The sequence below is a fragment of the Odocoileus virginianus genome, chromosome 12 (genome assembly GCF_023699985.2).
Source record: "Odocoileus virginianus isolate 20LAN1187 ecotype Illinois chromosome 12, Ovbor_1.2, whole genome shotgun sequence".
In the NCBI taxonomy this organism is placed as follows: Eukaryota; Metazoa; Chordata; class Mammalia; order Artiodactyla; family Cervidae; genus Odocoileus; species Odocoileus virginianus.
Window position 1 is genome coordinate 67,108,746 of NC_069685.1, and position 26,519 is coordinate 67,135,264.

General features: G+C 46.3%; 1 protein-coding gene and 1 pseudogene across 1 annotated transcript in view; both read left to right on the plus strand.

The window, feature by feature from the left end:
* The first annotated feature begins 277 nt into the window (after positions 1-277).
* MAPK1 (mitogen-activated protein kinase 1) overlaps positions 278-26,519 on the plus strand; it is a 56,195-nt gene continuing 29,953 nt past the window's right edge. The window contains exon 1 of the mRNA XM_070475708.1: positions 278-621. Coding sequence (XP_070331809.1) covers positions 503-621 — 119 coding nt within the window. The 5' untranslated portion in view covers positions 278-502. The remainder of the gene's footprint in view (positions 622-26,519) is intronic.
* Positions 2,861-2,961, plus strand: LOC139037883 (U6 spliceosomal RNA; annotated as a pseudogene).

Below are 26,519 nucleotides of genomic sequence, written 5' to 3' on the forward strand. Positions count from 1 at the left end.
GTGGCTGGGTCCGCCTTCCCAGCTCGGCGCGGCCTTCGGGTACGACGTCCGAGTCCCCAGCGCCTGGCTGGGGAAGTGGGGGCGGGGGCGCCTCCGCTCCGCCCCCAACTCTTCAAGCGTCTGTGGCCCCGCCGCGCCGGCCGCCATGCCCCGCCCCCAGCGCGCCTCTTCCGCCGGCCGCATGCCCCGCCCCCTGCGCGCAGGGAGCCAATCCGCGAGCACGTCGCCCGGGCCCGCCCCGACGCCCTCCTCGGCGCGCGCCCCTCCCTCTGCTCGCCCTCCGGCCCGCCCGTCAGTCAGTCAGGCAGGCAGGCAGGCAGGCAGACAGTCGGTCCGAGCGGCGGGTGGCTCCCCGGCTCTCCCGAGCGGCGGCCTCCCTTCTCCTTCCCGGCCAGCGGCGGCAGCTGCGGCGGCCCGGTCCCCCGGGAGGCGCGGCGTAGGCCAAGCGGCGGCCGCGGAGCGTCGAGCGCAGCGCGGCGGCGGCGGCGGCCCGGCAGCCAACATGGCGGCGGCGGCGGCGGCGGGCGCGGGCCCGGAGATGGTCCGCGGGCAGGTGTTCGACGTGGGGCCGCGCTACACCAATCTCTCGTACATCGGCGAGGGCGCCTACGGCATGGTGTGGTGAGTGTGTCCGCTCCCCGCAGGCCGCCGCGCCCGCCCGGGCCTGGCGGGGGAGCCGCCGCGGCCTCGCCCGCGCCGCGGCCCCCCGGGCAGCGCTGCCGTCTGCGCGCCATGGGGGACTCGGGCGGGGGGCGGGGGCTGGGCCCCCGAGGCGCCCCCTCCGCCCGGGTGCACTCAGCGCGGACGCGAATTCCTTCGGACGCTCGCCGCGGCGGGTGTGCACAGCCCCGACCTCATCCCTTGGTCTTTTCCTCCCGTCGCCTGCGGCCTTCGTGAGGTGCCCTCCGCGACGCCGGGGTCTCTCCTACGCAGGCTTGCGAGCGGGCGTTCGTGGTGGATTCTTTCCAGGATCGAAACGGGTTTTAGTGCCGCGCTGCTAGCGCCTCAGTAGGATGAGCCCGCGTCGCGCTCCTGTTTCATTAGAGTAGTCATCCGGAGCTGGGCCCAATCTGACTTGCTTTTTCTCCGCGCGGCCTGAGCTCTCCTACCAGCGTTAAAGGCTCCAGACGTTTGAACCTCAATTCCTGGAAATTTTAGTGGTCGTCGTGTGTGTGTGTGCAGCTCTGTTCTAATGGCGCCCTCCAGGGTCACATGCAGGCTCTCTCCTCATCCAGTGTGTCCTCAGAAACGTTCGTGGAAAGGGGTTCTGGCTTTTCACTGGAACCAGCCAGCTGCCGTGTTTTGTGCTGGTGAAGACTTGTGCGAGTGTAGACAGCCTCACACCTAAATCTTCTCGGGAGCATGTCTTTTCTGTTGAACGAAGGAAGCTAGTATTTGTTGAGCCCTCCGTGGTAGGTGCTGTGTCAGGTCCATTATCTCATTTTATCTGAGCAGCCATCTGGAGGGGGGAAAAGGTGATGACACCCTTCAAACGAGAAAGTATTTCCCGGCGAAGCTAGTTCCTAAAGTCGTGCAACTAGAGTCAGGCTTGGGATCCTGCACCGAGGTCCTGTTTCAGTTGCTGCGGTTCTTTTCTTTACACCCCGCTTATCTTGTGTGTGTGTGACTTGCTTAGTCGTGCCGACTCTTTGTGAGTCCATGGACTGTAGCCCACCAGCCTCCTCTGTCCATGGAATTCTTCAGGCAAGAACAGTGGAGTGGGTTGCCATTCCGTTCTCCAGGGGATCTGCCCGTCCCAGGGATCGAACCTGGGTCTCCTGCTTGTAGGTGGATTCTTTACCTTCTGAGCCCTTTCTTAGTGTAATGATTAATGTTAGGATTTTATCTTGTTCTACTGTTACAAACATTTCTGTTTCAAAAATGTACTCAAATTTGAATGATCATAGTTTTAGAAATGCTATAAAGGGCAATTTTTGCCAAGTATTAACATTTTTTCAAAAAAGATTTTCAATTAAAGTCTTTCAATTAATCTTGAGTATGTTCATTCTTTTGGGGAGCAGAATGCTTCACTATGTGCAACTGAAAATTAACATGAACTCAGAGGCTTAGGAGTGAAGAGAAAATTTGAATTAGGTCAGGCTTAAAAGAAATAAGGTCCTAGAACATGGCAGAATGTACTGCCCGCAGCAATGCTTCTGTGATACATCTCATTGCTTTTGCACCTGCTGGGAGGTATGCTGGTGAACACATACCTCTGTGAGAGGTTCAGAATTGCCCATCACATCTTCCAGCCCTTTAAAATAACTACTAACTACTAAAAATAGTTTTATGACATTTCAGTTGAAAGTTGTTTTTTTTTAATCTGATAAGAATTTTTTTTACTAATCTGAAGCTGATTTAGGTCTGATAGCTTTCTATCACTGCTGTAGACTTATTTGACCTCAGTTTCTTATCAGGTGAAGCATTAAGTCTTCTTACTTTGATGTTCCTTTCTTAAGATCCATGTACAGATTCTACTGGAATTAGAATCGTGGGTCTAGATTATACCTTTTTATTTTCAGGTTGATATTTACTTAATAATTTAATCTACATTGTACATTATTAGCCTTTAATGTTGGTTAACAATGCTGGGTTTAAGGAGGGTTTCTTGATTGAAATGTAAGTATTTGAATAGTAATATTTTTTTTAAAAAAACAGCTTCCAGAAAGATTTAAGGATTTTCAGGAAAAAGTTGGTTGTTGTTTTTTTTTTCCCTTTCATTTCCTAAATCAATTTCTTAGGAATTTGCCTTTTCTGTGCAGAGTCCTTTTCCTAATCCTCATGTAGAAGACGTAAAGATGAAGAGTGGCGTTTGAATTGGGCCTTTAAGAGTGAGTGTGATTTTGATAGAAAGATAATAGCTCGCTTCGGCAGTACACATACTAAAATTGGAACATACAGAGATTAGCATGGCCCCTAATCAAGGATGACACGCAAATTCATGAAGCGTTCCATATGTTTGTGTTTTTTTTTTTAAAGAAAGATAATAGCTGAAACTGACAATCTGAGCTGTGGAATCTAATCCTGGCAAAGTATTTAGGTGCCAGACTGCAGAAGATGCTAAAGGCAGACCCGGGTTTGGTTGTGTATTTGCACACTGAAGATGCATCAGTGTTTTTGAAAAGAGGTAGGCACATGGTCAGTTTTGGAACTTGGAGGGGTCAACACTGGTGGAAATAACTGGGCGAAAAATGGGTGGGGAATCAGTGAGGCTATTGTAACCTTCTAGAGGTAAAGTAATATAGCAGGCGAGGACGATAGCAGATGGAGATGAGAGCCTTTACAAAGATAGAATCAGTAATGGAACTCTTGTCAGAAGAGTGGTAGACTTCTGATCATGGCAGGTGTGGGATGAAGCAAAGGACTATGAGGTCTTGAAGGGTAAGAGGCTGAGAGAGGTGGGATTGGATTTGAGAGCGATTTCTGAGGGCAGACTTGGTAATACGGCATGGCCATAGTTGTTAATTTCAAGTCTTCTAGCGTGGGAGCCTGGGAGGATGGTGGTGCCCTTATGAGAGAAGGAATACCATCAGCAGAGGAGGTTTGTTAAGGAGAAATGGTGATTTCTGGTTTGGACTTGTTAAGTTTGTGATGCAGTAGGCCATGTAAGCTATATCCAGAAGGCATCTTGAAAACAAGAGGGAAGGAGAAATTGGAGGTGAAAATTTGTGTCAGTGACAGTCTCGAGTGGATGACAGATTCTCATTGGAGGTCATGGGTGAGGTGGCATGCATGTGTTCTGTATCTTTATCTTTTTAGTAAACAACGCAGAACATTAGATTTTCAAAGGCTTGATTATCCCAGAAAGGTTAAGAAGCAGTGAGATAGAAAGACCAACAAGGTAACCCTAGCAAACGAGTCCTTTTAAGAGATGAGCAGAAGAGGAAGCTGAGGAGTGGTGAGAGGTATAAGAATCAGGAAAAAAGAAAAAAGTGGTATGAAAGAGGAGAATTGAAGCTCTTTGCTTAATCGTCTTAAGTAAGATAAGTGTTTTGGGTAAGTTCAATTTGAAATACTTGCTGAATGTGACTGAGAGGCCGTGGAATCATCTCCATAGTGATACGAATTGAAGCCTCGAGAGTGGACAAGATGAGAAAAAAATGTGAGAGCTGAGCCAAAGGAATGCTTGACTTTAGGTGTCTTTAGAGGGCAAATTTCAGAAAAGGACAGAGGAAGCGTGGTCAGAGGCCAGAGGACTGTAGTGTGCACTCTCAGAGGAGCCCGCGAAGGTCGTGGTCACTAAGAACTGTTTTGAATATGGTAGAGAACGCCATGCAGCTGGAAGAGAAGCTGTTGGATTTGTTGGCTTTCAGCTCTCCTGACAGATGGGCTCTCCCCTCTTCCCCACCATCCTGTGTGTGGTTGAGTTTGCTCTTCACTGTGTCTTCTCCTAAGACTTTCAGAATCAAGTGATTCCAGCCAAAGAACAAAAGCAGAGTTTTCCCATTCCCCAATGAATTCAAGTGAAAACTGATGATCAAATCAGGTACAACTCCAAGAGAAGACACTGGAGAACCACGAAGCTGGGTCTGTAAGGAGCCACCACATGAGGTGGCACGCCAGTTTATGCTGTGTCAAGGTCGCTTGCATCTTACCATGTCATTCTGAACATCACTGCCATCTGAACAGCTGGACCTGTTTTATTGGGAAAATGATGATTTTTCTTTGTGACTTTCTGCGCTAGTGTTTTGGCTTAGTCATAAAAATGTGAAACCTTAACAAACAAAAACCCCCCAGGTGGTTCCAACCAAAATTTCATTGTGATCACATTCCTGCTTGTGTAGTATCCTGTCCTATGGTTTTTGTGATGAAGGCAGACTAATAGATCTCCTGTTTAGTCAACACTTTGTTGCATTTTGCTTTTTTTTAAGACACTGATAAATCCTCACAACCACAGTGCAGAGGTGGTTACTTTGAATAAGGGGGAATTTGAGACACAGAGGTTAGTTAACTTGCCCATGGACACCCAGCTCGCAAGTGATAGAGCATCCTCATCTGTCTATTCCTAAGTGATACTCAACCAAAGATTCAAGTTGACAGTAACAGAAAATATCTGTTGTCTGCTTTTTACTTGTGTCACGTTTCAGCCTTTTAAAAAAACCTTTCTTGCAAGGTCATTCACTAGAAAACTTCTACTGAGCCACCTGTTATATGCCAGGATTCACATGGTCCCAGCCCTGTAGTAGCTCTTAGTTCAGATAGTGGGTGGAGTTGGGCGTAATACAGAGAGAGTACCAGTGCCGTGCAGAAGGAGTGCGTGCAGCGTGCAGCGCTCTGGGGAGGAAAGAAGGCCCGAGTGATGAGGGACTTGGTATGGCTTCACAAGCTTGACTGGGTGTTGATGGCTGGCTGAGCGTTCGCTTTGAAGAGTGCATTCTAAATCAAGGTACCTGGAGAAGGAAATGGCAACCCACTCCAGTACTCTTGCCTGGAAAAGCCCATGGACAGAGGAGTCTGGCGGGCTGAAGTCCATGGGATTGCATGACTGAGCATGTGTGCACGAGGGTGGGGGGAGATGGGTTGGTAGCAATAAAGTGGTAGAACTAAAAAAAAAAAAAAATCAAGGTAGATGGCACATGCAAAGACTGAGGTGTGAAATCAGTACATCAGGTTAGGAAGGCCTGGAGTTGTCTACGAAGGCGGCGTGTCGGTTGGGCGCCATCGAGAGAAAGCTTGGAGTTGAGGCAGATTCTGAAGGCTGCTGTTTCCTGAGCTCAGACTTGACTCTGTAGGTAAAAGTCGTTAGAGGATGCCCTTTCCTGCCAGTCCCTCATTGCATTTGTGTTCCCTTGTCTCTCATGCTTTCTCTGCCTGCTGTGCTTTCCCTCTCATCTTTCTGCTTATGTCAGGATATTCAGTGCCTGTGGTTTTTACAACCCTTCTCCAGCAGCATTTTAAATTGCATGTGGGTTTTGTTTTGATTTTGGCTGTTAGGTTGGTTGGGGGGCATTACTGACCTTCGGTGTGTATATGGTGGAGGCAGGAGTGCTGAACGGCCTGCACCAGAGGACCATCCTGGGGAGACTCGGGCAGTGTTCCCCCAAGAAGCCCTGGGCCCTGTTGAAGTCCTCCTTCCGCTCAGGTGCGTCTCCTCCGCAAACCGGCACTGGTTGCCTCTGCTGAGCGCGCCCTCCTGCTCCCCTGGGACTTGCTGGTGGTAGTGCTGCCTGCTGGAGAGGCAGGGCCGGCAGTCGTGTGTATCAGCTGGAGAGACTCGAGACCTGGAGCACGTCTGGATCCAGAGTCCTGGCTTTCCTTAACTGGCAATTTAACTTCTCATGAAGATGTCCCTTTTATGCTTTTTGAAGCTCAAAGATGTGAGAACGCCAGCTTAGATGAGCAACAGAAAATCCACAGTTTCTAAACGGTTTTCAGTGCAAGGACAACAAAGTTTGATATTAGTAATATCCCTGATAATGTGCTGCTGGTGGTTAGCTATAACTGATAAGCCATTCCCATGAATTTAATCTGTATGCTCTCAATTTTCAAGTATTTATAAAAAGATTCTCATGTAGAGCATCCAGGTTACGTTTTCCAAGGAACCATCTGTAATGTATTCCTCCTCTTACATTAACACTCCTACTAAGTAAGAAACAACCAATTCCCCAGCAGACTAGATCTAGAGCTGCCTCCCAGGCCTCCAGCCTGCTCTGCCTACTCACCTGCCTAACCCTGAGATGCCCTTTCTCCCCTTTTTGCTTCTCTTTTCTCTTTCACTTCTTGTGGGGTCCATCATCGGAAAGCCAGTAGGATAGACATTATCTCAGGTGTTTCTCAGATGCTCAGCTGTAGGTCAGGCTGTGGGCTCTTTTTTCTTTTTCTTTAAAAGGTATTTATTTTTTTGGCTGTGCAGAATCTTCAGTGGCAAGGCATGTGAACTCTTAATTGTGACATGTTGGATCTAGTTACCTGACCAAGGATTAAACCTGGTCCCCCTGCATTGGGAGCAAGAGTCTTACCCATTGAACCACCAGGGAAGTCCTCCTGCGTTTTTTGTTTTTTTTTTTTTTTTAAAGCAGCTTCACTATTACACATTCCTACCAGCAGTGCAGAGGGGTTCCAGTTTTTCCACATCCTCGTCAATACTGTTTTTCTGGTTTTTTGATAGTTGCCATTCTAATGTGCGTGAAGGGGAGAGCTTGTTTCCGTGAGTCTTGCGTTTGGTGTGCTATCCGTCAGCACTAAATATTTGGGGGCAGAAATGGATGCAACTCAATAAAGAGTGTCTTAAGCAGTTGCTGGGATGAAAATATGAATAAAACAAAACCGTTACCTCAGAGGAACCTTTAATAAATACTATAGGGAGCTTACAATTAAAAGTCTTTGTGTATACACATATGTGTATTTTCCCTTTGTGCACAGACAGTAGTAAAATTACTTCTTATATGGTCATCTAGTATCACCATTGTTAATTAACATCAAACACTGAAAGTTAAAGAGCATTTTTTTTTAAAGCATTTTATTTACTTTTAAAATTGAAGTTCAGCTGACCTACAGGTGTTGTGTTAGCTTCACAGGAATGTTTTATTTTTATTCTGTAAGTTTTAAATGGATTTTAGAAGTATTCATGATGAATTTTCTAGTTAGTCAGACTAGAGTTCATATGTTGCCAGGGTGTGGTCCATGTGGGGTGACACAGGGAGATGTGGTTTAATGTCTTCCATATATATCTATATATATCTATATATATATATATATTTTTTTTTTTTTTTTTTTAAGAGTCAGTATAGAAGCTGGGCTTCCCTGGTGGCTCAGTGGTAAAGCATCCACTTGCCAGTGCAGGAGATGTGGGTTCCATCCCTGGTTGGAAAGATCTCCTGGAGAAGGAAATGGCAACCCACTCCAGTATTCTTGCCTGGGAAATTCCATGGACAGAGAAGCCTGGTGGGCTACAGTCCATGGGGTCGCAGAGAGTCAGACACGCAGCGACACGAGTTCATCTGTGCTGCCATCCTCATAACCCCACAGGTGACTTTGGGAGGCCTGCCATTCTCCTCAGTCCCAGCCTGTGTCTCTTAGCTGCACTTGCCTCAGGCGGCCTTGCAGATGAGGCTTACTGCCTCCCTGCAGGGAGAAGGCGGGCGCTGCCCTCAGGTCCCCCACTGTCACTTAAGGGAGCAGAGACTGAGTGGTCAGAGGAGGGTGTGTGCCGGGAGGTGGGAGCGGCCGGCCTTCCTGTGAGCAGTTGGGGTTCGGGACAGGTCCTTTCTCCCCCGAGGGGTTTTGGGATTGTCTGCCTGGAAAGCGTTCTTCTCTTTGCTTCTGGAGTTAGTACGAACTGGATTTTTTCCTTTTCAGTTATTTTTGGCTGTACTGGGTCTTCGTTGCCGCTCAGGCTTCTCTCTGTTTTGGTGCACTGACTCCTTACTGCGGCAGCTTCTCTCGTTGCAGAGCGGGGGCTCTAGGGCGCACGGGCTTCAGTAGTTGTGGCACGTGGGATCTTCCTGGACCAGGGGTTGAACCTGTGTCTCCTGCTTTGGCAGGTGGTTCTTTACCACTGAGCCTCCTGGGAAGCCCTGGATTTTTTTTTTTTTTATTGTTTTAATGCATATAGTGAAACTGCCTAGTTGTTTTATGGTGGTCAGATTTTTTTTTATGAGAGACCTGTAGTTGAAGAAAAGCACTAATTATGGGTTATTATTCCTAATAGCAATAATAGTATTTTATCTTCAAAAAATGTTTTGTTGACATATACATTTACCCAGGTGTACATATCTTTAACTGTTCAGCCCAATAAGTTTTCACTAACTGGATAATTAGTACCCAGATCAAGAAACTGAAGTGATGGCCCTCCAGAAGCCTGCTGCATTCTTCCTTTCAGCCCCTACTCAACCCTTCACCCCCGACTTCTAACATGTTTGCCTGGTTTTATATTTTGGTTTGTTTTACCCAACAGTTGTGAGAATCATATTGTGTATGTTTTTGGTTTAAAGTTAATTGTTAAAGTACCTACTAACAGCCTAGGAAAGGAGTTTCCCTGTGGCTTTACTGTGCTCTTGATGCTCCAGTTCTGGAAGGAAGATGTTTTTAGGTGGTCTTCACATTCCCGTCATTCCTTTCCTAGACTAAATGACTCCTACAAAGTTTTCTGTTACCTTGTTTTTCTTCATTTCTTTGCTGTTATATTAACCTATTGCTGTGTAATAAATGCCCTACAACTTCGTGACTTAAAATACTAACTGTTATTCAGTCACTAAGTCATGTCTGACTCTGCAACCCCGTGGACTGCAGCACACCAGGCTTCTCTGTCCTTCACTGTCTCCTGGAGTTTGCTCAAATTCATATTCATTCAGTTGGCGGTGCCATCCAACCATCTCATCCCTTGCTGCCCTCTTCTCCTGCTCTCAATCTTCCCAGCATCAGGGTCTTTTCCAGTGAGTCAGCTCTTCACATCAGGTGGCCAAAATGTTATCTTCAGCTTCAGCATCAATCCTTCCAATGAACACCCAGGACTGATCTCCTTTAGGATTGACTGGCTTGATCTCCTTTGCAGTCCAAGGGGCCCTCAAGAGTCTTCTCCAACACCACAGTTCTTCAGCGCTCACCCTTCTTTATGGCCCACCTCTCACGTCTGTACGTGACTACTGGAAGAACCGCAGCTTTGGTGATATGGACCTCTGTCAGCAAGGTGAGGTCTCTGCTTTTTAATGCTCTCTAGGTTCGTCACAGCTCTTCTTCCAAGGAGCAAGAGTCTTTTAATTTCATGGCTGCAGTCACCATCCACAATGATTCTGGAGCCCATAAAAATAAAATCTGTCGCTGTTTCCACTGTTTACCCATCTGTTTGCCATGAAGTGATGGGATCGGATGCCACGATCTTCATTTTTGAATGTTGAATTTTAAAGCCACTTTTTTCACTCTGCTTTCTCACCCTCATCAAGAGGCTCTAGTTCCTCTTCACTTTCTGTCAGTAAATCAGTAAATATTTATCTTATACTTCCTGTGAGTTAGGAGTGGAGGAATGGGCATGGTGGGCAGTTCTGGCTCAGGGCCTCCCAGGGTCGCGGTCAGGATCTCAGTCGGGGCTGGGGGTCTGCTTCCAGCCACACCCAGCTGCCACCTTGGTGCTGCTGCATGTGGTGGGGAGAGCTGGGGGGCGAAGGCTCATTTCCCCTGCAGAGGCCTCGGTCCTCCCCGCATCATGGCTGGTCAGCTCTCCCCAGAGAGCTCCTTTTCATGATCTCTCCTCGGAAGACGCTCATCGCCACTTCTACCCTTTTTCATTTGGGAAGCAAGTCACTGTATTCCACGGGAAGAGAATTAGTCATTTGGAGGTTGGGGAAGTCATCTGTTATATGCACTCATCTAATGGAATTGTAGCTAACACAGCTGTATTTGACTTTTAAAACTCTCTAGAATAGAGATTTCAGTGAGATAACTGGAAACTTAATATCTGCTACCTTGAGTGGATACCACATGGGCTTCCCTTGTGGCTCAGCTGGTAAAGAATCTGCCTGCAATGCGAGAGACCTGGTTTCAATCCCTGGGTTGGGACGATCCCCTTGAGAAAGGCAAGGCTACCCATTCCAGTATTCTGGCCTGGAGAATTCCATGGACTGTATAGTTGAACAAAGAGGTGAACACGACTGAGCGACTTTTACTGTATTTGTAGTGTTTTGATGAATACTGACATTCTGGATTAATCTGATGGAGCATAATGCTCAGTGTCCCTGTCTGCTGTGACTGTTTTATTGCCGTGTCTGTTTAACATGATGTCACTTGTCTTCAGCTCAGCTCAGCCACTCGGTCCTGTCCGACTCTCTGCGACCCCATGGGCTGCAGCACACCAGGCCTCACCTGTTCATCACCGGAGCTTGCCAGACTCATGTGCATCGATCGAGCTGGTGATGCCATCCAACCATCTCATCCTCTGTCATCGTCACTTGTCTTAAAATGTGCTAATAATTCTTAGGGTTTTGACTCTTCCATGTATGAATTTATGCAGCTAAGTTTTAAAGCTATAATACACTTTATGTAAAATATACCACATTTTAATGCATTCTGACTAGATCTCCAAGGCTCAGCAGAGCTATACAATGATACAACTCAAGTAAATTATCAAAAGTACAAACTTGATGGGCTGAGTTAAGCGTGGCGATCCTCAGAGGGCCGCCTGGCGACGCTGCGCTCCCCTCTGACAGGAGAGCTCTGCTTCGTCCTTTGCTGCATGGGTTTCCTTTGCGCCTTCTGTCTTTGCTGTCTCATCTCCAGATAGCAGTCTGTGCTCCTCGCGCCCACAGCCCTGAAGGGAGGGGCCTTGGCCGCTGGAATTGATTCTGAGGGTTGGAACTCATTCCTCAGTTGAACACGGGCAGGTCCACCGTCCACTTGTGGGTGGGATTAGTGCTTTTTGTGAAAGAGACCGCACAGAGCTTCCTGGCCCCTTCAGTTGGCTTGGCCAAAAGGTTCATTTGAGTTTTTCCTTAACATCGTACTGAAAATGCAGAAACTTTTTTGGTTAGCCTAATGCAATGTGAGAGTGTGGTGCTGCTGCTGCTGAGTCGCTGCAGTCGTGTTAGGCTCTTCGCGACTGCAGCCTCCCAGGCCCTGCCATTCGTGGGATTTTCCGGGCAAGAGCACTGGAGTGGCTTGCCATTGCCTCCTCTGGAGAGTATGGTGAGAACTCTGCAAGTTAAGGACAGAGTCCTCACTCAACCGTGCTGGCACCCTAATCTCAGACTTCCAGCCTCCAGAACTATGAGAAACAAATGTCTGTAGTTTATAAGCTGCCCAGTCTGTGAAGTAGTTTTTGTCTGTTTGTTTTAGCAGCCCAAATATAAGACAATCCCTATGCTGTCTTTAAAGATTTTTTTTTAGTTTTACCTCTTACATTTAGGTCTTTACTCCATTTAGAGTTAATTTTTGTATATGGTGTGAGGTAAGGGTCCAACTTCATTCTTTTGCATGTGACTGTCTGATTGTCCCAGTAGCATTCCTTGAGAAGACTCCTTTCCCCACTGAGTGGTCTTGTCACTCGTGTGGAGTATCAGTTTACCATAGAAATGGGGTTATTTCCAGACTCCCCTCTGTTCTGTTCCATTGATCCATATCTTTTTGTGCCAGTACCACACTCTACACCGACTTGATTACTTTCTATGCAATAAATTTTTTTTTTTTGCAACAAATTTTTTAAATGGGCACTGTGGTTCCTGTCACTTTGTCCTTCTTTTGCAAGATTTTTTCGGTGTTTCTGGTTCCCTTGCATTTCCATATGAATTTTAGGATCAGCTTGTCAATTCCTTCGAAGAAGAGGCTGGAATTCTGACAGACATGGTGTTGAATCTTTACATCAACCCTGGGTGTATTGCCATCTTAACAGTATCTTGTCTCCTGATCCATGAACATGTGATATTTCCTCCTCTGTTTCAATTAAAAAAAAAATCTTTCAGCAAAGCTAATTTTTAGAGTGTAAGTTTTACCCCACTTTTGTTAAGTTTATTCCTAAGTATTTTATTTTGATGATATTGAATGGAAGTGGTTTTTATTTTTATTTTGGTTGTGCTGAGTCTTCATTGCTGCAAGGGCTTTTCTGTAGTTGCGGCGAGTGGAGCCTGCTCTCTCGTTGTGGTGTGCAGGCTTCTCACTTCGGTGGCCTCTCGTTACAGAGCATGGACTTTTTGGCCCGTGGGCTTCAGTAGTTGTGACACGCGGGTTTTGGTAGTTTCGGATCCTGGGCTCTAAAGCACAGGCTCAGTAGCTGTGACTTAGCTGTCCTGTGGCATGTGGGATCTTCCCAGAACAGGGATCAAACTCCTGTCTCCTGCATTGGCAGGTGGATTCTTTAACCACTGCACCATGGGGGAAGCCCTGGAGATGGCTTCTTAATTTCTTTTTTGGATTGTTCATTGGAAATACATACAATTGGTTTTATTTATTCTATATTTTATAAATTAATCTTGTATTCTGCTATCTTTCTGACCTTGTTAATTCCAGTGGTTTTTTAAATTGGATTCCTTAGGATTTTCTGTATATAAGATTGTGTCATCTGCAAACAGAGAGAATTTTACTTCTTTTCTGCTGTGTGCCTTTTATTTCATTTTCTTGCCTAATTGCCCTGGCTGGAACCTCAAATACAGTGTTGAAGAGAAATGGTGAGACCAGACACTCTTGTTTTGTTCCTGATATTAGAAGCCTACTGAGTGAATAGGGATTTGTACAATGTTTCTTTTTTATTTAAAATAATAATCATTATTTAAAAGCCATATTCTTATTTTTCTCGAGGTATATTAGCCAAGTTCTATGGTGAAAGATATTTTTTATGTATACACACTATGTAACTTTTTTATTTTACTTATTTATTAATTTATTTTTACACTACGTAACTTTTTAAATAATAAAGTTTTTCAGCTCCACCAGGTCTCGCTTGGGTTACTCATGGGCTGTAGCTGCTGCCTGCAGGCTTAGTTGCCCTGGGGCACGTGGGGTCTTAGTTCCCGGACCAAGATCTAACCTGCATCCTCTGTATCGGAAGGCAGATTTGTTAACCACTGGACCACTAGGGAAGTCCTTATGGTGAAAGATTTTTAAAACTCAGCAAAACAGGCTGGGTTTAAGACGCTTAGTTGAAAACATAAGCTTTTGCTAATCCGTCCAGTGCTGCTTTGTTGTTTATTGGTCTTGAACTTGCTTGCAGTGTCCCCCAGAGTCTGAATGATGGAGGAGCCTTTTACCCCTCCCCTTCCAGTGAGATTTCCTGAGTGGTCTGTGCTGCTCCCTATGCTCTCGTCCTGCTGTGCCGGGCTCTTGTGCGTCACGCGGGACTCAGGCTGCTCAGTCTCTCTGAGGTTCTGTCCTGTCCGTGTGATTGTGCCCCAGAGACTCTGGCCTTTCTGAAGATCGATGTTACACGCAGCCTCCTCTTGGACGAGTTGCCCCCGCTTTGCTGAAGCACGCCTGGGCTTCCAGTCTCTGGCCTCCCTGCCTCGTCCGAGGACTCTGCTCTTGCGTGCCCGCCGACTGAGTGATCTCATCCACATTCCTGTGTGCTGATGACTCTCCGTCCTCAGAAGGAAGGCGGGCCGAACCCTCAGTCCCTTCCGGGCGCTGTCACCCTTCTCTCTGCCCTCTCCCCGACGTTGGGCCTCGCGTCCCTCTGCTCTGCTGGGCCTGTTCTCTGCAAGGTCGTTGTCGTCTAACCTGCTTAACGCTTATGCTACACTCTGTGCGTCCTGTTCCCACCACCCTTTCATGTACCTGTGACTCAAACATGGATTGTCAGCATTTAATTTTATTAAAAACAGATAGTTTGTGTAACTCTTCCTAATTTGTTGGACATTTGAATTGCTTCAGTTTTTCACTGTTTTTAACTGATGCAGCTATAAACATTTTTAGCACAAACAGGACCCCACCCTCTCGGAGTAACTTTCTTAGAACCTATTTCTCAAAAACAGATGACCAGGTTAAAGATGAGACTTTAGTAGTTTGCACTCGAGAAACAGCCTTTGAATTTATGCTGTCTCTGTTCATCTCTTTTCCCACCCACGCCCCACTCCCCCCTCCCATCCTTGTTCATCTTTAAAAGTCCTTTGCTCTATGCGCCCATCCCAGCCCCAGTGCCCTCTCGCTGTGAATGCGGTGTTATTCTTTAACTTATATGTAATTGAATAGAACTGAGATCAACCTTATGGGTGCCTTGTTTTCGTATATTCATGAGGCCAAACTTTTTTCTAAGTTTAATTCATTTAGCTGGTGTTTGAAAGTGAAAGTCGCTCAGTTGTGTCGGACTCTCTGCGACCACATGTCCTGTACAGTCCATGGACTTCTCCAGGCCAGATTACTGGAGTGGGTAGCCTTTCCCTTCTCCAGGGGATCTTCCCAACCCAGGGATCGAACCCAGGTGTCCCACATTGCAGGCAGATTCTTTACCAGCTGAGCCACAAGGGAAGCCCAAGAATACTGGAGTGGGTAGCCTATTCCTTCGCCAGCGGATCTTCCCAACCCAGGAGTCAAAGCAGGGTCTCCTGCATTGCAGGCAGATTCTTTACCAACTGAGCTATCAGGGAAACTATATTCAAATTATAGGACCATTTATGCACTAGAAGTTGAGTATTAATGTTCTGAAAACCTTTTAATTTCTTCTGAAAACTTTAAAAATATTTATGTAGTCAAATTCATCAAGTAATTCTTTGGTGTGTTCTCATATTGCTTCAGAGTTGGTGAAATACACAAAGCCCTTTAACACTTTAATTTAGTCTTTTAAACTTTGTGAATATTGTGGAGAAGAATGCTAGGTTTGTAAGTTTTATATATTTTATCCCATATTAATAGTATAAGTTTTATCAGTATTTATTGCTTTCCACTTTGTCTAATTTCACATGACTTTTCATATTAAATTTAGAGGTGTTTACCTGTGTCTTTCTGGAATCTACTTGTTTCATTGATCTACTCTATTATTTTTAACTATAACCTAGTATCATAAGGCTGTTTACTCTTATTGTGCCCAGATATTTGCTTTTAAGTTCTTTACAGGGCCTCTACCTTGAATCTTTGTCCGCTTTCCTGCTCTGGTGGAGTGGGTTGGCCAAGCTAAAACGTGTGTATCATCAGGATGCTTTTTCTTCCCTTGTCCACACTCGCAGGACTCAGAGCCCGTCCGTCTTCCTGCTCCAGGCTCTTGTGCCTGGCCTTGGTTCTGGTAGCTCTCCAGAATGAGGATACCTCTCAGGTTGAACTCTTAACTACAAGCCTCGCCCGATAGGGATGAACCCATACCCTTGGCAGTGAACCCCTGGACCACCAGCAAATTCCCTCCAGTTGAGCTCTTTTAAGTGTTAGCAGCTGATAAGTGATCTGAAAAAAAATTTTTTTAAATGAGGCCATGCTTTTGAGATGGGATGGATACTTAATTTCAGAACGTTTGTATCACCCCAAAAGGAAATCTTTACCTGCCAGTCACTCCTCCTGCCTCCTGCAGTCCCATCCCCCTTTCGGAGCTGGTAGGGGGGCAGGGGGCGTGGTGCCCTTTGCGTTCTGGCTCCTCTTTACATGCATTTCACTATTTTACTGTTATGTTGTCAGAATTTACTTTTTGGAGGCTTTAGTTACTATTTGGCATGACTCCATAAAACCAATCTGACAAATAGTTATCTACTCATTTTTAGTGTTCCTCATCGGAGAAGGCAATGGCACCCCGCTCCAGTGCTCTTGCCTGGAAAATCCCATGGACGGAGGAGCCTGGTAGGCTGCAGTCCACGGGGTAGCTAAGAATTGGACATGACTGAGCGACTTCACTTTCACTTTTCACTTTCATGCATTGGAGAAGGAAATGGCAACCCACTCCAGTGTTCTTGCCTGGAGAATCCCAGGGACGGGGGAGCCTGGTGGGCTGCTGTCTGTGGGGTCGCACAGAGTTGGACACGACTGACGTGACTTAGCAGCAGCAGCAGTGTTCCTCATTGGACTCTGAGTGGCCTCACCCACGTTGCTGTGTACTGAGGACCAGGTGTTGTCATTTTCTCATCTGTTTCTACATTCCGAGATCTTTGTTTTTTCCTGCTTGCTACTTAACTCCTTTTTTGAATCTCCTCCACTTGGATTTAACCCTGATTGGTAGGCACGCTGTGTTCTTTTTTTTTTTTGGCCAGTGATACCCTTTTTATTTTCAATTAAAAAAACATTTCTTGATTATTTTCTCTGATTTTATTTTTAAATTTTATTATAGTCTTTGATTTAAACAATTAATCTTAAATCTTTGTGGGCCTCTGTTACTGTAGCTTAATTCCTTTATTTTTATTTCTTATTTTTATTTTTTGGCTACACTGTGAGGCTTGCAGGATCTTAGTTCTCTGACCAGGGATGGAATCTGTGCCCCCTGTGGTGGAAGTGCAGAATCCTAACCACTGGACTGTCAGCAAAGTCCTTAGTTCTCTTTTAATCTTTTCCAGCTGTGATGGTTTCACCTGCCCTGTCTTCCCTACTTAACTGATTTCTGTTGTTGCTATCTTATAAGCTATTATCTTAAAATTTACATTCTGCTTAACATTCTTTTCTTCTTAGATCTTGTTTCTGCTATTTGCAGAATTCTTTTTTGTTTAAAATTCTTTTGTAATATGTCAGGTTCTGCAGAATATATTCTAGTCTCTTCTTGTTTAGCATTCTCCTGTGTGACACTTTAGATATTGTTACTGAGTCCCATTCTGTCCTAGTCTGTCTCTCTCTCTAGAGACCTGGCTCTCCCAGGCCTCCCCCTTGTCTCTCGGGCCTCTGTGGTGTGCACTGAGTGGCCGCTCCAGCTCCGCGCTGCCCTTTAGAAGAGACCTGGCTCTCCCAGGCCCCCCCCTTGTCTCTCGGGCCTCTGTGGTGTGCACTGAGTGGCCGCTCCAGCTCCGCGCTGCCCTTTAGAAGAGACCTGGCTCTCCCAGGCCCCCCCCTTGTCTCTCGGGCCTCTGTGGTGTGCACTGAGTGGCCGCTCCAGCTCCGCGCTGCCCTTTAGGAGTGGCTTGCTCTGTTGCTCCAGTTGACTCTTATCTGTGTTCGTTTGTAACATGTTTATTTTGTTGGGTTTAGGAGGAGGAATTCTGTACCATCTCTCAGTTAATGCTTCCCAAAGTTCTGTTGCATGGAAAGAACACAGAATTCAGAGGAAGGACCAAGCGTTAATCCTAGCCCTCCCATTGGGCGGCTTTGACTGAGACCCTTAGCCTCTATGGTAGGACTTAGTGCTTTTGAAATTCTATATAGTTGCTGTATTCTTAAACATTAGCATAGTTTTTATATCTAATGGTAATATAAGGAAAATTAAAATAATGGCATATACAGTGATCAGCTGGAAATTGATGTAATAAGTATTATTTTTTAAAAAGATAATAAAATAAAAAATGAGATTGTTGGGCTGAAACTGATAAAATTGTTGCTATATAGGTGGCAGTGGTATTGTTTGCATTTGTATTGAATGTATGATGTGACTTTGCAGATACTTATTCTTCCAAGTGACCCTGCATGTGAGAGAGTAGTCATCTTTCCGTTTTATGGGGAAGATACTGAGGTTCAGCATGGTTAGATTTGCCCACGGTTCCAAGCACAGAATTGTGATGGCACAGGAGCTTGAATGCACATTTAGGACTTCCAAGACCAGGGCTTTGTAACTGAACCCAAAATAAAACTTGAGTGGGTTTAATGTTGTTTCTTCAGATCCCTGCCAGTGTGTCCCTCAGGCAGGCTTTCTGGAGTGCAGGCCGGAGTTGCAGCAGTTATCCCGGAGGTCAGCTGTCCTCTGAGTGTGTGGAGGATCATTGCTGGGAGTTATCTGGGGGCAGCCACTGTCTCTGACTGTGTCTCTGTCTGTCTGGGTTTTGGTGTTTGATGGAGGTCAGCTGTCCTCTGAATGTGGGGGATCAACGCTGGGAGTTATCTGGGGGCAGCCACTGTCTCTGACTGTGTCTCTATCTGTCTGGGTTTTGGTGTTTGATGGCAGATATATTTATTGCTTGGGGGTGAAAGTGAAGAGATAATATGGGGAGAAAAGAAAAGAAACTGATTTCAGAAATAAGGTTTCCACAGTAACTTGAGCAATGAAACATTTGAGCAATTTCGCAGAAATTCTTGGTTGGGCTGACCAGTATCCTACGGAATTCTTGTCAGTCTCTGAAGTCTTGGGGATCCTTTGTGTACACTCTCCAGCTATTGAAACACAGGGACTTGGGCTAGGACCTGAGGGGAGGAATTGGGAAGGATCAAGGGTCAGGGCAGTGGCCCCATTGCTCTCCCTGGAGCAGCAGGCCTGCAGGATGAAGTCTGGGTGAGCGTTGTCCTCCAGACGGACATTCCTGAACTAGCCTGGCCCCGGGGTGTCCTAAACTCTCTATGTTGCAGCCCCAGCTGCTCAGAGAAGAGAAGTTAGCTGTCCCAGCTCAGCCTGTGGGTGGATGGATTCTCCCTCTGCTAGGTGTTACCTGGTCCACCATGCCAGGAAGGAGCCGTACTCCCAAGGGACGTAGGCAAGGTGGAGGGGCAGATCTCTGAATAAGCGCTGGGCAGGTGCATTCAGAGGTGTCTGTCATAGGAAATCACCTGAGGGAACTTGTAAAAAGAGTTTCACACTCTGCTTGACAGAAGTCGGTAGGGATGAATAGAAACTGGTACCCAAGCTTTTTTAAAAACTCGTTCCTTTATTTTGGCTGTGCTGCGTCTTCATTGCTGCCCAGGCTTTGCTCTAGCTGCGGTGAGCGGGGGCTCACCTCTAGTTGGGGAGCTCGGGCTGCTCATTTTGGTGCTTCTCTTGTCGCTAAGCACAGGCTCTAGAGCCCTCGGGCTTCAATAGCTGCGGCACCTGGGTCAGTAGCTGTGGCTCCCAGGCCCTAGAGCACAGGCTCAGCAGCTGTGGCCCACAGGCTTAGTTCCTCCATGGCACGTGGGATCTTCCTGGATCGGGGATGGAACCCGTTTCCCCTATATTGGTAGGCGGACTCTTAACCACTGAGCCACCAGGGAAGCCCCGTACCCACAGTTTTTAAGGCTCCCAGATGATTCTGATGCCTACTTAGAGTTGGAAATTATTCCACTCCAACATATATCAATAAAATCAGTATGTGTTTGCATAAGGAAATAATGGAACGATAAACAAGAAACTAATGAAATGCCTATGGGGTGAGGGTGAAATAAGACAGTGTTGGAAGCAAGACATCATTCTTTTTCTCTTTTTTAACTTTCAACCCACTTAAAATTTCAAGAAATGCTGTAGCCTAAACAGAAAACAAAAAGCCCCCAAATCTCATTTTAAACAATAGAAGATACTAGGGACCAGAAGAAGTCATCCTGTTTCTGTGGTCAGATTTTCTGTCTCCAAAGTAATTCCAGTTTTTGGTATTACTCATTTAAATGTGGTTCAGTTTTCCTCATCAGTGTGGTCTCCTAGGTGGTCCCCCAGGTGGAAGAGGAAAGGGGGGCCCTGAGGGGAAGTGTTCTCTCCCCTTCCATCTGACTGCGGGGAGGCCTCGTCCAGAGCAGACCTGAGACCGGGAGATCCCAGTCCAGGCCAACATGGACAGAGGAGGAGAGGGCTGGAGCAGAGAAGCTCAGCCTCAGTTATCCACTAGAACCACCTGGGACTCTTTAAAAAACAATCCCCAGCATTGCCAGACTGCACCCTAGACCAGTTCTGCCGACTTCTGACTGTGAGACACGGTGGCTTTTTAAAACTCCATGGGTTCCAGTGTGTGGCCACACTGGAGAGGCGTTGGGCGGGAGTAGCCGGGATCACAGCACCATCATGGCTTTAACCGTTGCCCTTGTTCCTTCTTTTACCATTTTGGTGTATGAATTAAAAACGTTTATGGAACATTTATGTCAGCAACTCTTCTGAGTGTTTTAATATGTCCCTTATTTAATTTATTCTCCCATATTTCCTCACCTTTTATCTTTTAGGCTTGGTCTGTTTCCCTCTTCATGTTCTTCTCATTCTCTGCTCTTTTAAAAAATCTGTTACACATATGCACACACAAATGTTTATATATGCATACAACTTTAACCAAAGGATATTATTTTTAAACTTTTTGTTCTGAGGTAATTTTTGAGAAAAGGTACAAAGAGAGTCCAGAGGGTTCTCCTGCACCCTCAGTGTTAGCACTGTCTGTGTCTATAGTAATATCGCCAAAAACAGGAAATTACAGCTGGCGCACTACTAGATACAGACCATATCCCCAGTTCCCTGTTTTCCACTAGTGTTGTTTCTTCTCCAGGATCCCATTTTGCACATAAGCCGTGGTGTCTCCCTAGCCCCTTCCAGCTGTGACATTTCTTGTTTTCTCCGGACTTTCAGGGCAGTGACACTTGTGGCGAGTACTGGACTGTTTTTGTAGACTGTCCTGCGGTGTGTCTACCTTTTTTTTCATGGATGGAATGAGATGATGCAGTTTTAACAGAAATGACAGTGTGACTTTCTCACTACATAGTATCAGAGGGTTTGGGTTGTTGAAATGTTTCATCCCTAGAGACATTAATCACCTGGTTAAGATAATATCCATCTATTTACCCCTTTGGAATTAATAAATATCTTAGAGGATGTACTTTGAGACTATGCAGATACCCTGTTTCTTCTCATATTTTTACTCACTAGATTAAGATCCACCCATAGATCTTGTCTGAAAAATTATTGTGGTATTTCTCTGATGACGGTTTTTCTGTTTCTCCTTTTCCTTTTAGGCACTCCACACAGGAGTGAGAAAGAGCTGTTCCTTCTCCCCATTCAGTTATTTATTTGTGTCAGTATAAACTCATGGGTATTTGTCTTATTTTGTGGGTTATAACCCAATATTGTCATTTTTAAATTCAAATTGAAAGTGAAGTCGCTCAGTCGTGTCCAACTCTTTGCAACTCCATGGACTATAGCCCACCAGGCTCCTCCGTCCATGGAATTTTCCAGGCAGGAGTACTGGAGTGGGTTGCCATTTCCTCCTCCAGGGGATCTTCCTGACCCAGGGATCGAACCCAAGTCTCCCACATTGCAGGCAGACACTTTACCATCTGAGCCACCAGGGAAGCCCGTTCACTTTTCACTTTTCTTTCACTTTTGACCTGTGTTTGCTTCTTCAGATTGACCCTTCCAACAACCCCCACCCTTGTTTGAGTACATTCTTAGTTGTTAGAAGTGTGCTCATTGCTGCTGGGGTGCTGTGCCTTCTAGGTCTTCTCCGCGAACAGAACTGGGGAAATGGATGTGTGTACAGCAACCCACTGCACACACACACATCTGTATTTCTGTATCTGTCTCTCTGTGTTGAAAACTATGAGTTTTTCCTGGTGTCTCAGCTTCCAGTGCAGCAAGCACCATGTGGTTCATTTTAGCCTTCCCTCTTGTTTGTGATTCTTCTGCCAGCTTGGCACTCATTGTCTCTGTTTGTTTGCTTATTTGTTCAGTTTCATTCTATTTATACATAAAGTAGATTCAGAATTGCTAACCCTTATCCTTGTGAGAAACAAGCTCACTGACTAGATTACAGGACTTGTGTTCAGCCCTTTGCTGCTTTAGCTTTACAGCATCCAGTTAAAACACTGCTTCCTGGGACTTCTGATGGTCCCGTGGTTGAGACTCCACCCTTCTACAGCAGGGGGCTCTGCTTCGATTTCATCCGGCATGCCATGGGGCCAAAAAAAAAAAAAAAAGATACTGCTTCCGGAAGTTACTTAGGCTGACATCTAATTCCTCATGCCCTTCATTGTGGTTGAGTTATTAATTTGAAATACAGTTAGGTTTGTTTGTTACTATTGGTGTTCCATTTTGGGTGCAGATGTATGATTTTGGTAGGGATTGTCCTACCAGCCTGTTCAGGAGGGTTTATAACTTACGTTCCCTCCAGGAGTGTGTGAAAGTTAATTTGCATGTATTTTGTAACACAGACGTGAATGTTTGCAGATTTTGTTCAGGGTCTTCCTTTCCTTGTCTTACTTCTTCTGTCGTAATGGGTTGGGGAAAGAAAAAACAACAACTTCAACTGCAGAAACTTTTTTAATGGAAAGAAGTAAAATTAGTTCTCCAGCTCTGACTGGAGAGTTCCTTACTGGCATTTTAGAGTTATAATTATATGTTACAGTTTTCTTCTTTACCTAGTTTAGCATCTGTTATATAACATCTCACCACCTGCTTCATTGTGCAGGCAGCTCTTTTCAGTTTAGATAATAATGCTCTGTGCTTCCAGTTTCAACATTTTTCTGTGTTAGTCCTTCTTCACATGTCTGGGTGGGTGTTAATATTTCTGACATTGTTCAGTTCATGAGAAACTTGGGTTTCTCATCTAAACTGGAGTTGATGTGCTGGGGATGGTCCTCAAGCCTGTCTTTTCCCCTGTCAGCTCCCTGGGGCACATTTTACAGAGGCAAGCAGGGACGGCCGTTTGAAGCGAACCGTCCTCTCTTCGGAGCACAGCTGCCTGTCCTCCTGCTCCTCCTCCCCTGTGCCCCCACTGAAGACCCTCACCGTGTGGGTGTCGGGCCTGGGCCTGGGCTTGTCTGGGCACCTCTCCCCTCTTTTTCATGTCCCTCCTCTGGTGTCTGGTTTGCCTTTACGTCCACAGCCCTCAGCCCTCCTCGTTTACAGTACATATTTGCCACTTGTTTCGGGGGAGACAAGTTTTGACGCATCCTGAGGAAGATGATGTAAATAGCCAAAACCTTCACAACTCGTAGGCTACTTTGGGAAGCAGAATGCTTTCTGTATCATGGTCAATACGATGATTTAAATTTTCATCATCAGCTTCTTTTCAGTTGACCTGTGAGACTCTGGCCCAGTTAAGAACCAAACCTTGGTTCATCACCAGCAAGAGGGCGTGACCAGTGGGGGCTACTGGCCCTCGTGTGGTGCAGTGGCTGAGAGCATGGGTTTGGGAGCTCCCCTGGTTTGAATCCCAGTTCTTTTCAGTCTGCTGGTTGTGTTATTGATTCCTCCCTCCTGCCTTCGGTTCTTAAAAATTTGTGAAGTCAGGGTTGTGCTTCATCGGGTCGTGGTGAAGATAACACAGAAGGGTGCTGAGTGCTCAGCGAGCCGCGGGCATCACGGTTCTCGAGGCCCACTCACTGCCTCGCTCTGCTCAGCGAGCCGCGGGCATCACGGTTCTTGAGGCCCACTCACTGCCTCGCTCTGCTTCAGGTCCAGGGACGCATGCCACTGCCTGGGTGGCTGCCCACAGTGCGGAGACCTGGGGCAGGCTTGACGCCCTTGGCTCACCATCGCTGGCTGTTCTCAGAGCTCACCGCAAGCCAGCCCACCTGGACCGTCCTAGAGTCCTTGCCCAGTGAAAGCGGGAGGGGAGAGCTGAGGAGGCAGGAAGGGTAGGGGGATGTCCCACAAGTGAGTAGCCCCTCTGCGTCCTCAAGTCTCATGACAAGTTCAGAGCACAGGCGAGCTCCACAGGCCGTTTCTCCAGAGTACTGCAGGTTAGAGTACGGAGCGGACCTGGTAGAGAGTACTGACACAGTACTGAAGTGTGAGCGTGCTTCAGGTATCAGGGTTGGTGGCTGTGGGTGCTGAATCCTGGTGGGCTTTCTTAGGTTAGCTATTCATGTGGAGAGAAATGCTTTTCATACTTTTTCCTTCAATGATTTGTGTACTTGGCTGAGTTCACCAAAATTTGTGGAGCCGTTACTAAGTGTAAGTCACTACAGCTCTGCATCTTTCTGTGGTTATATCTGTGTGTGCCTATTGTATGTATGCATTAATTCATACAGCCACATACGTGGGTGTGTGATTTTTTCCATTCTCTTGTATACATATACAATTTTTTAAAAGAAATTTTGCAGTAAAGTTTGGAAGAAGCCTAAACACAGAATAATGAAATCTTTTTCTAACTTGGTCAGAACTATCAGGGCAGACATCAGTTCAGTTCAGTCGCTCAGTAGTGTCTGACTCTTTGTGACCCCGTGGACTGCAGCACGTCCGGCCTCCCTGTTCCACTTTGGGGAGTGGTCTAATATCTTAAGGCTTTTCATCTGCTGTTTTTGCAATCTTTGTAACCCTTAGACTTTCTTCTTCTTCTTCTTTTTTTTTTTTTGCAATCCCATGGACTTGTAGGCTCCTCTGGCCATGGGATTTTTCCAGGCAAGAGTACTGGAGTGAGTTGCCATTTCCTTCTCCAGGGAGACTTTCTTCATTTTTGAGTCAAGCAAATGGTTGTTCAGAGGTATTGAGTAGTTCAGTAATGTCTGGGCTAGTAAGGGAAAAGGCAGACTTGGGACTCAATCTGACTATTGCTGGAGAGATTTAAAAATGTATATGTAGACAACCAAGTTTGTTCAAGCTCTGGGCTGTCCAGAGCACCTTTCCTAGAGAGATAGCACACGTATTCATGACATCAGATTTTAAGCTGCCGTATCTGTAGTTTATGGAGCACTGAGTCATATGTAAAATTATGGTGGTTTTACACCTAGAATGACTTTAGCTTTTATTTGCTCACTTAATGGTTCGCACCCTCTAGAGAAACCTTTGCACTGGCATTCTTGGTTAGTAAATTATGAGAGAATCCGTCTAAAGTAATCCGTTTTCTTTCAAAGCAGCCATTTGTATTATCCACCTACTTATTTTTGGAACATTAATTTGGATCAGTCTAACTTAGCATTTGAAGACAAGTTAATTTTTATCTGTGAAACAAAGTACTGTAGTTTTGTGTTCAGATAATTAAAGTTCACCAAAATGGGTAGCTTAGAGAACAGCTTAATAGCTTTCTCTAAAAATAACCCATTCACAGCTGATAGGTAGCACTTTAGTTGCTTAACAACATGTACAGTACGTGAGGCTAATGCATGATGAGTTACCCCCTTTATTAGACAAACTTTATTATCCACAAAATATTACTGAACCTCTGCTATGAAGTAACTGTAATGGAAGGGGACCAGGGAGGATGGGGAGAGGACGTGAATGTCCTCCAGAAATGTTGTGTTTATGTCAGAGCCTTGGGAATGACTGTGGAGGCCTGGGTGTTTATTCTGACGGTGCTGCCGTTGCTCAGAGCCTGTCTGAAACGTTTGTCTTGAAATCCTCTTCAGTATGAACCATGAAAGAAAATTAACCCCGCCATTTTGTAGCATAGCTCAATTTTTAAAAATCACCTTTTGGGGAATAATTGATGCACAGTAAAATGCACCTTCATCTGAGCATAGTTCAGTGAGCCTTGGCAAATGTCCGCACTTGTGTGACCCCCCCCCCGCAGAGGACGGAGAGAACATCGTGTCGCCGTGAAGGCCTCTCGCGCCCCTGCGGTCAGTGCTCCGCTCGGGCGACCGCGGCTCAGCCGTCCGTTGCTGCGCGTCAGCCTCAGCTCACCTAGAACTGTGCGCGCGCGCTCTCTGCCTGGCCCCCTCCCTTGGCGTGGGTTCTCCAGGCCCATCCTTGTCGGGGGCATCAGGAGTCTTTTCCTTTTTGCTGCTCAGCGCTCTTCCATGGGGTGGGCGACACCCCGTGTAACCTTTGCGTGTTGACGGCTCTCTGGGCTCCTCCGGGTCTGTGAGTTACAGAGAAAGCTCCTACAGGCCGCTGTACACAAGTCTCCACAGGCCTGTGTTTTCTCTCTTTTTAGTTGGAGTGTGTCGGGGGAGAGTGTCTTATTACGTGTGTGCACACCGTGGTTTGGCCTGTGCACACGCGTGTCGCGCGTGACCGCCAGAGTAAGCGCAGTTGCCGCCTTCCCTGTGTGTGCGCTCCACCAGGCCTGTTTACCCTGCCCCTCTGCATTTCTGCCTCTTGACCGCCTTCACCTGTTTTCCTCCCAGCTACCCTCCGCCAGCCACCAGCCTGTTTTCTGTATCTGTGAGCCTGCGTTTGCTTCGTTTTTGTTTTCTGGATTCCGCGTGTAAGGGACATGTTGTGCTATTTGTCTCCCTCTGTCTGGCCTGCCTCACTTAGCACAGTGCCTTCGCGGCCCATCTGTGTTGTGGCAGAGAACGGGGTCTCTTCTTTCTTTGCGGCCAGCTGGGCTTCCATCGCACACTGCAGGCTACATCTTCCTTATCCGCTCGTCCGTCAGGGGACACTTAGGCTGTGTCTGTATCTTGGCGGTTGTCAGAGACGTCTGATTTCATTTCTCTTGAGTAAATAA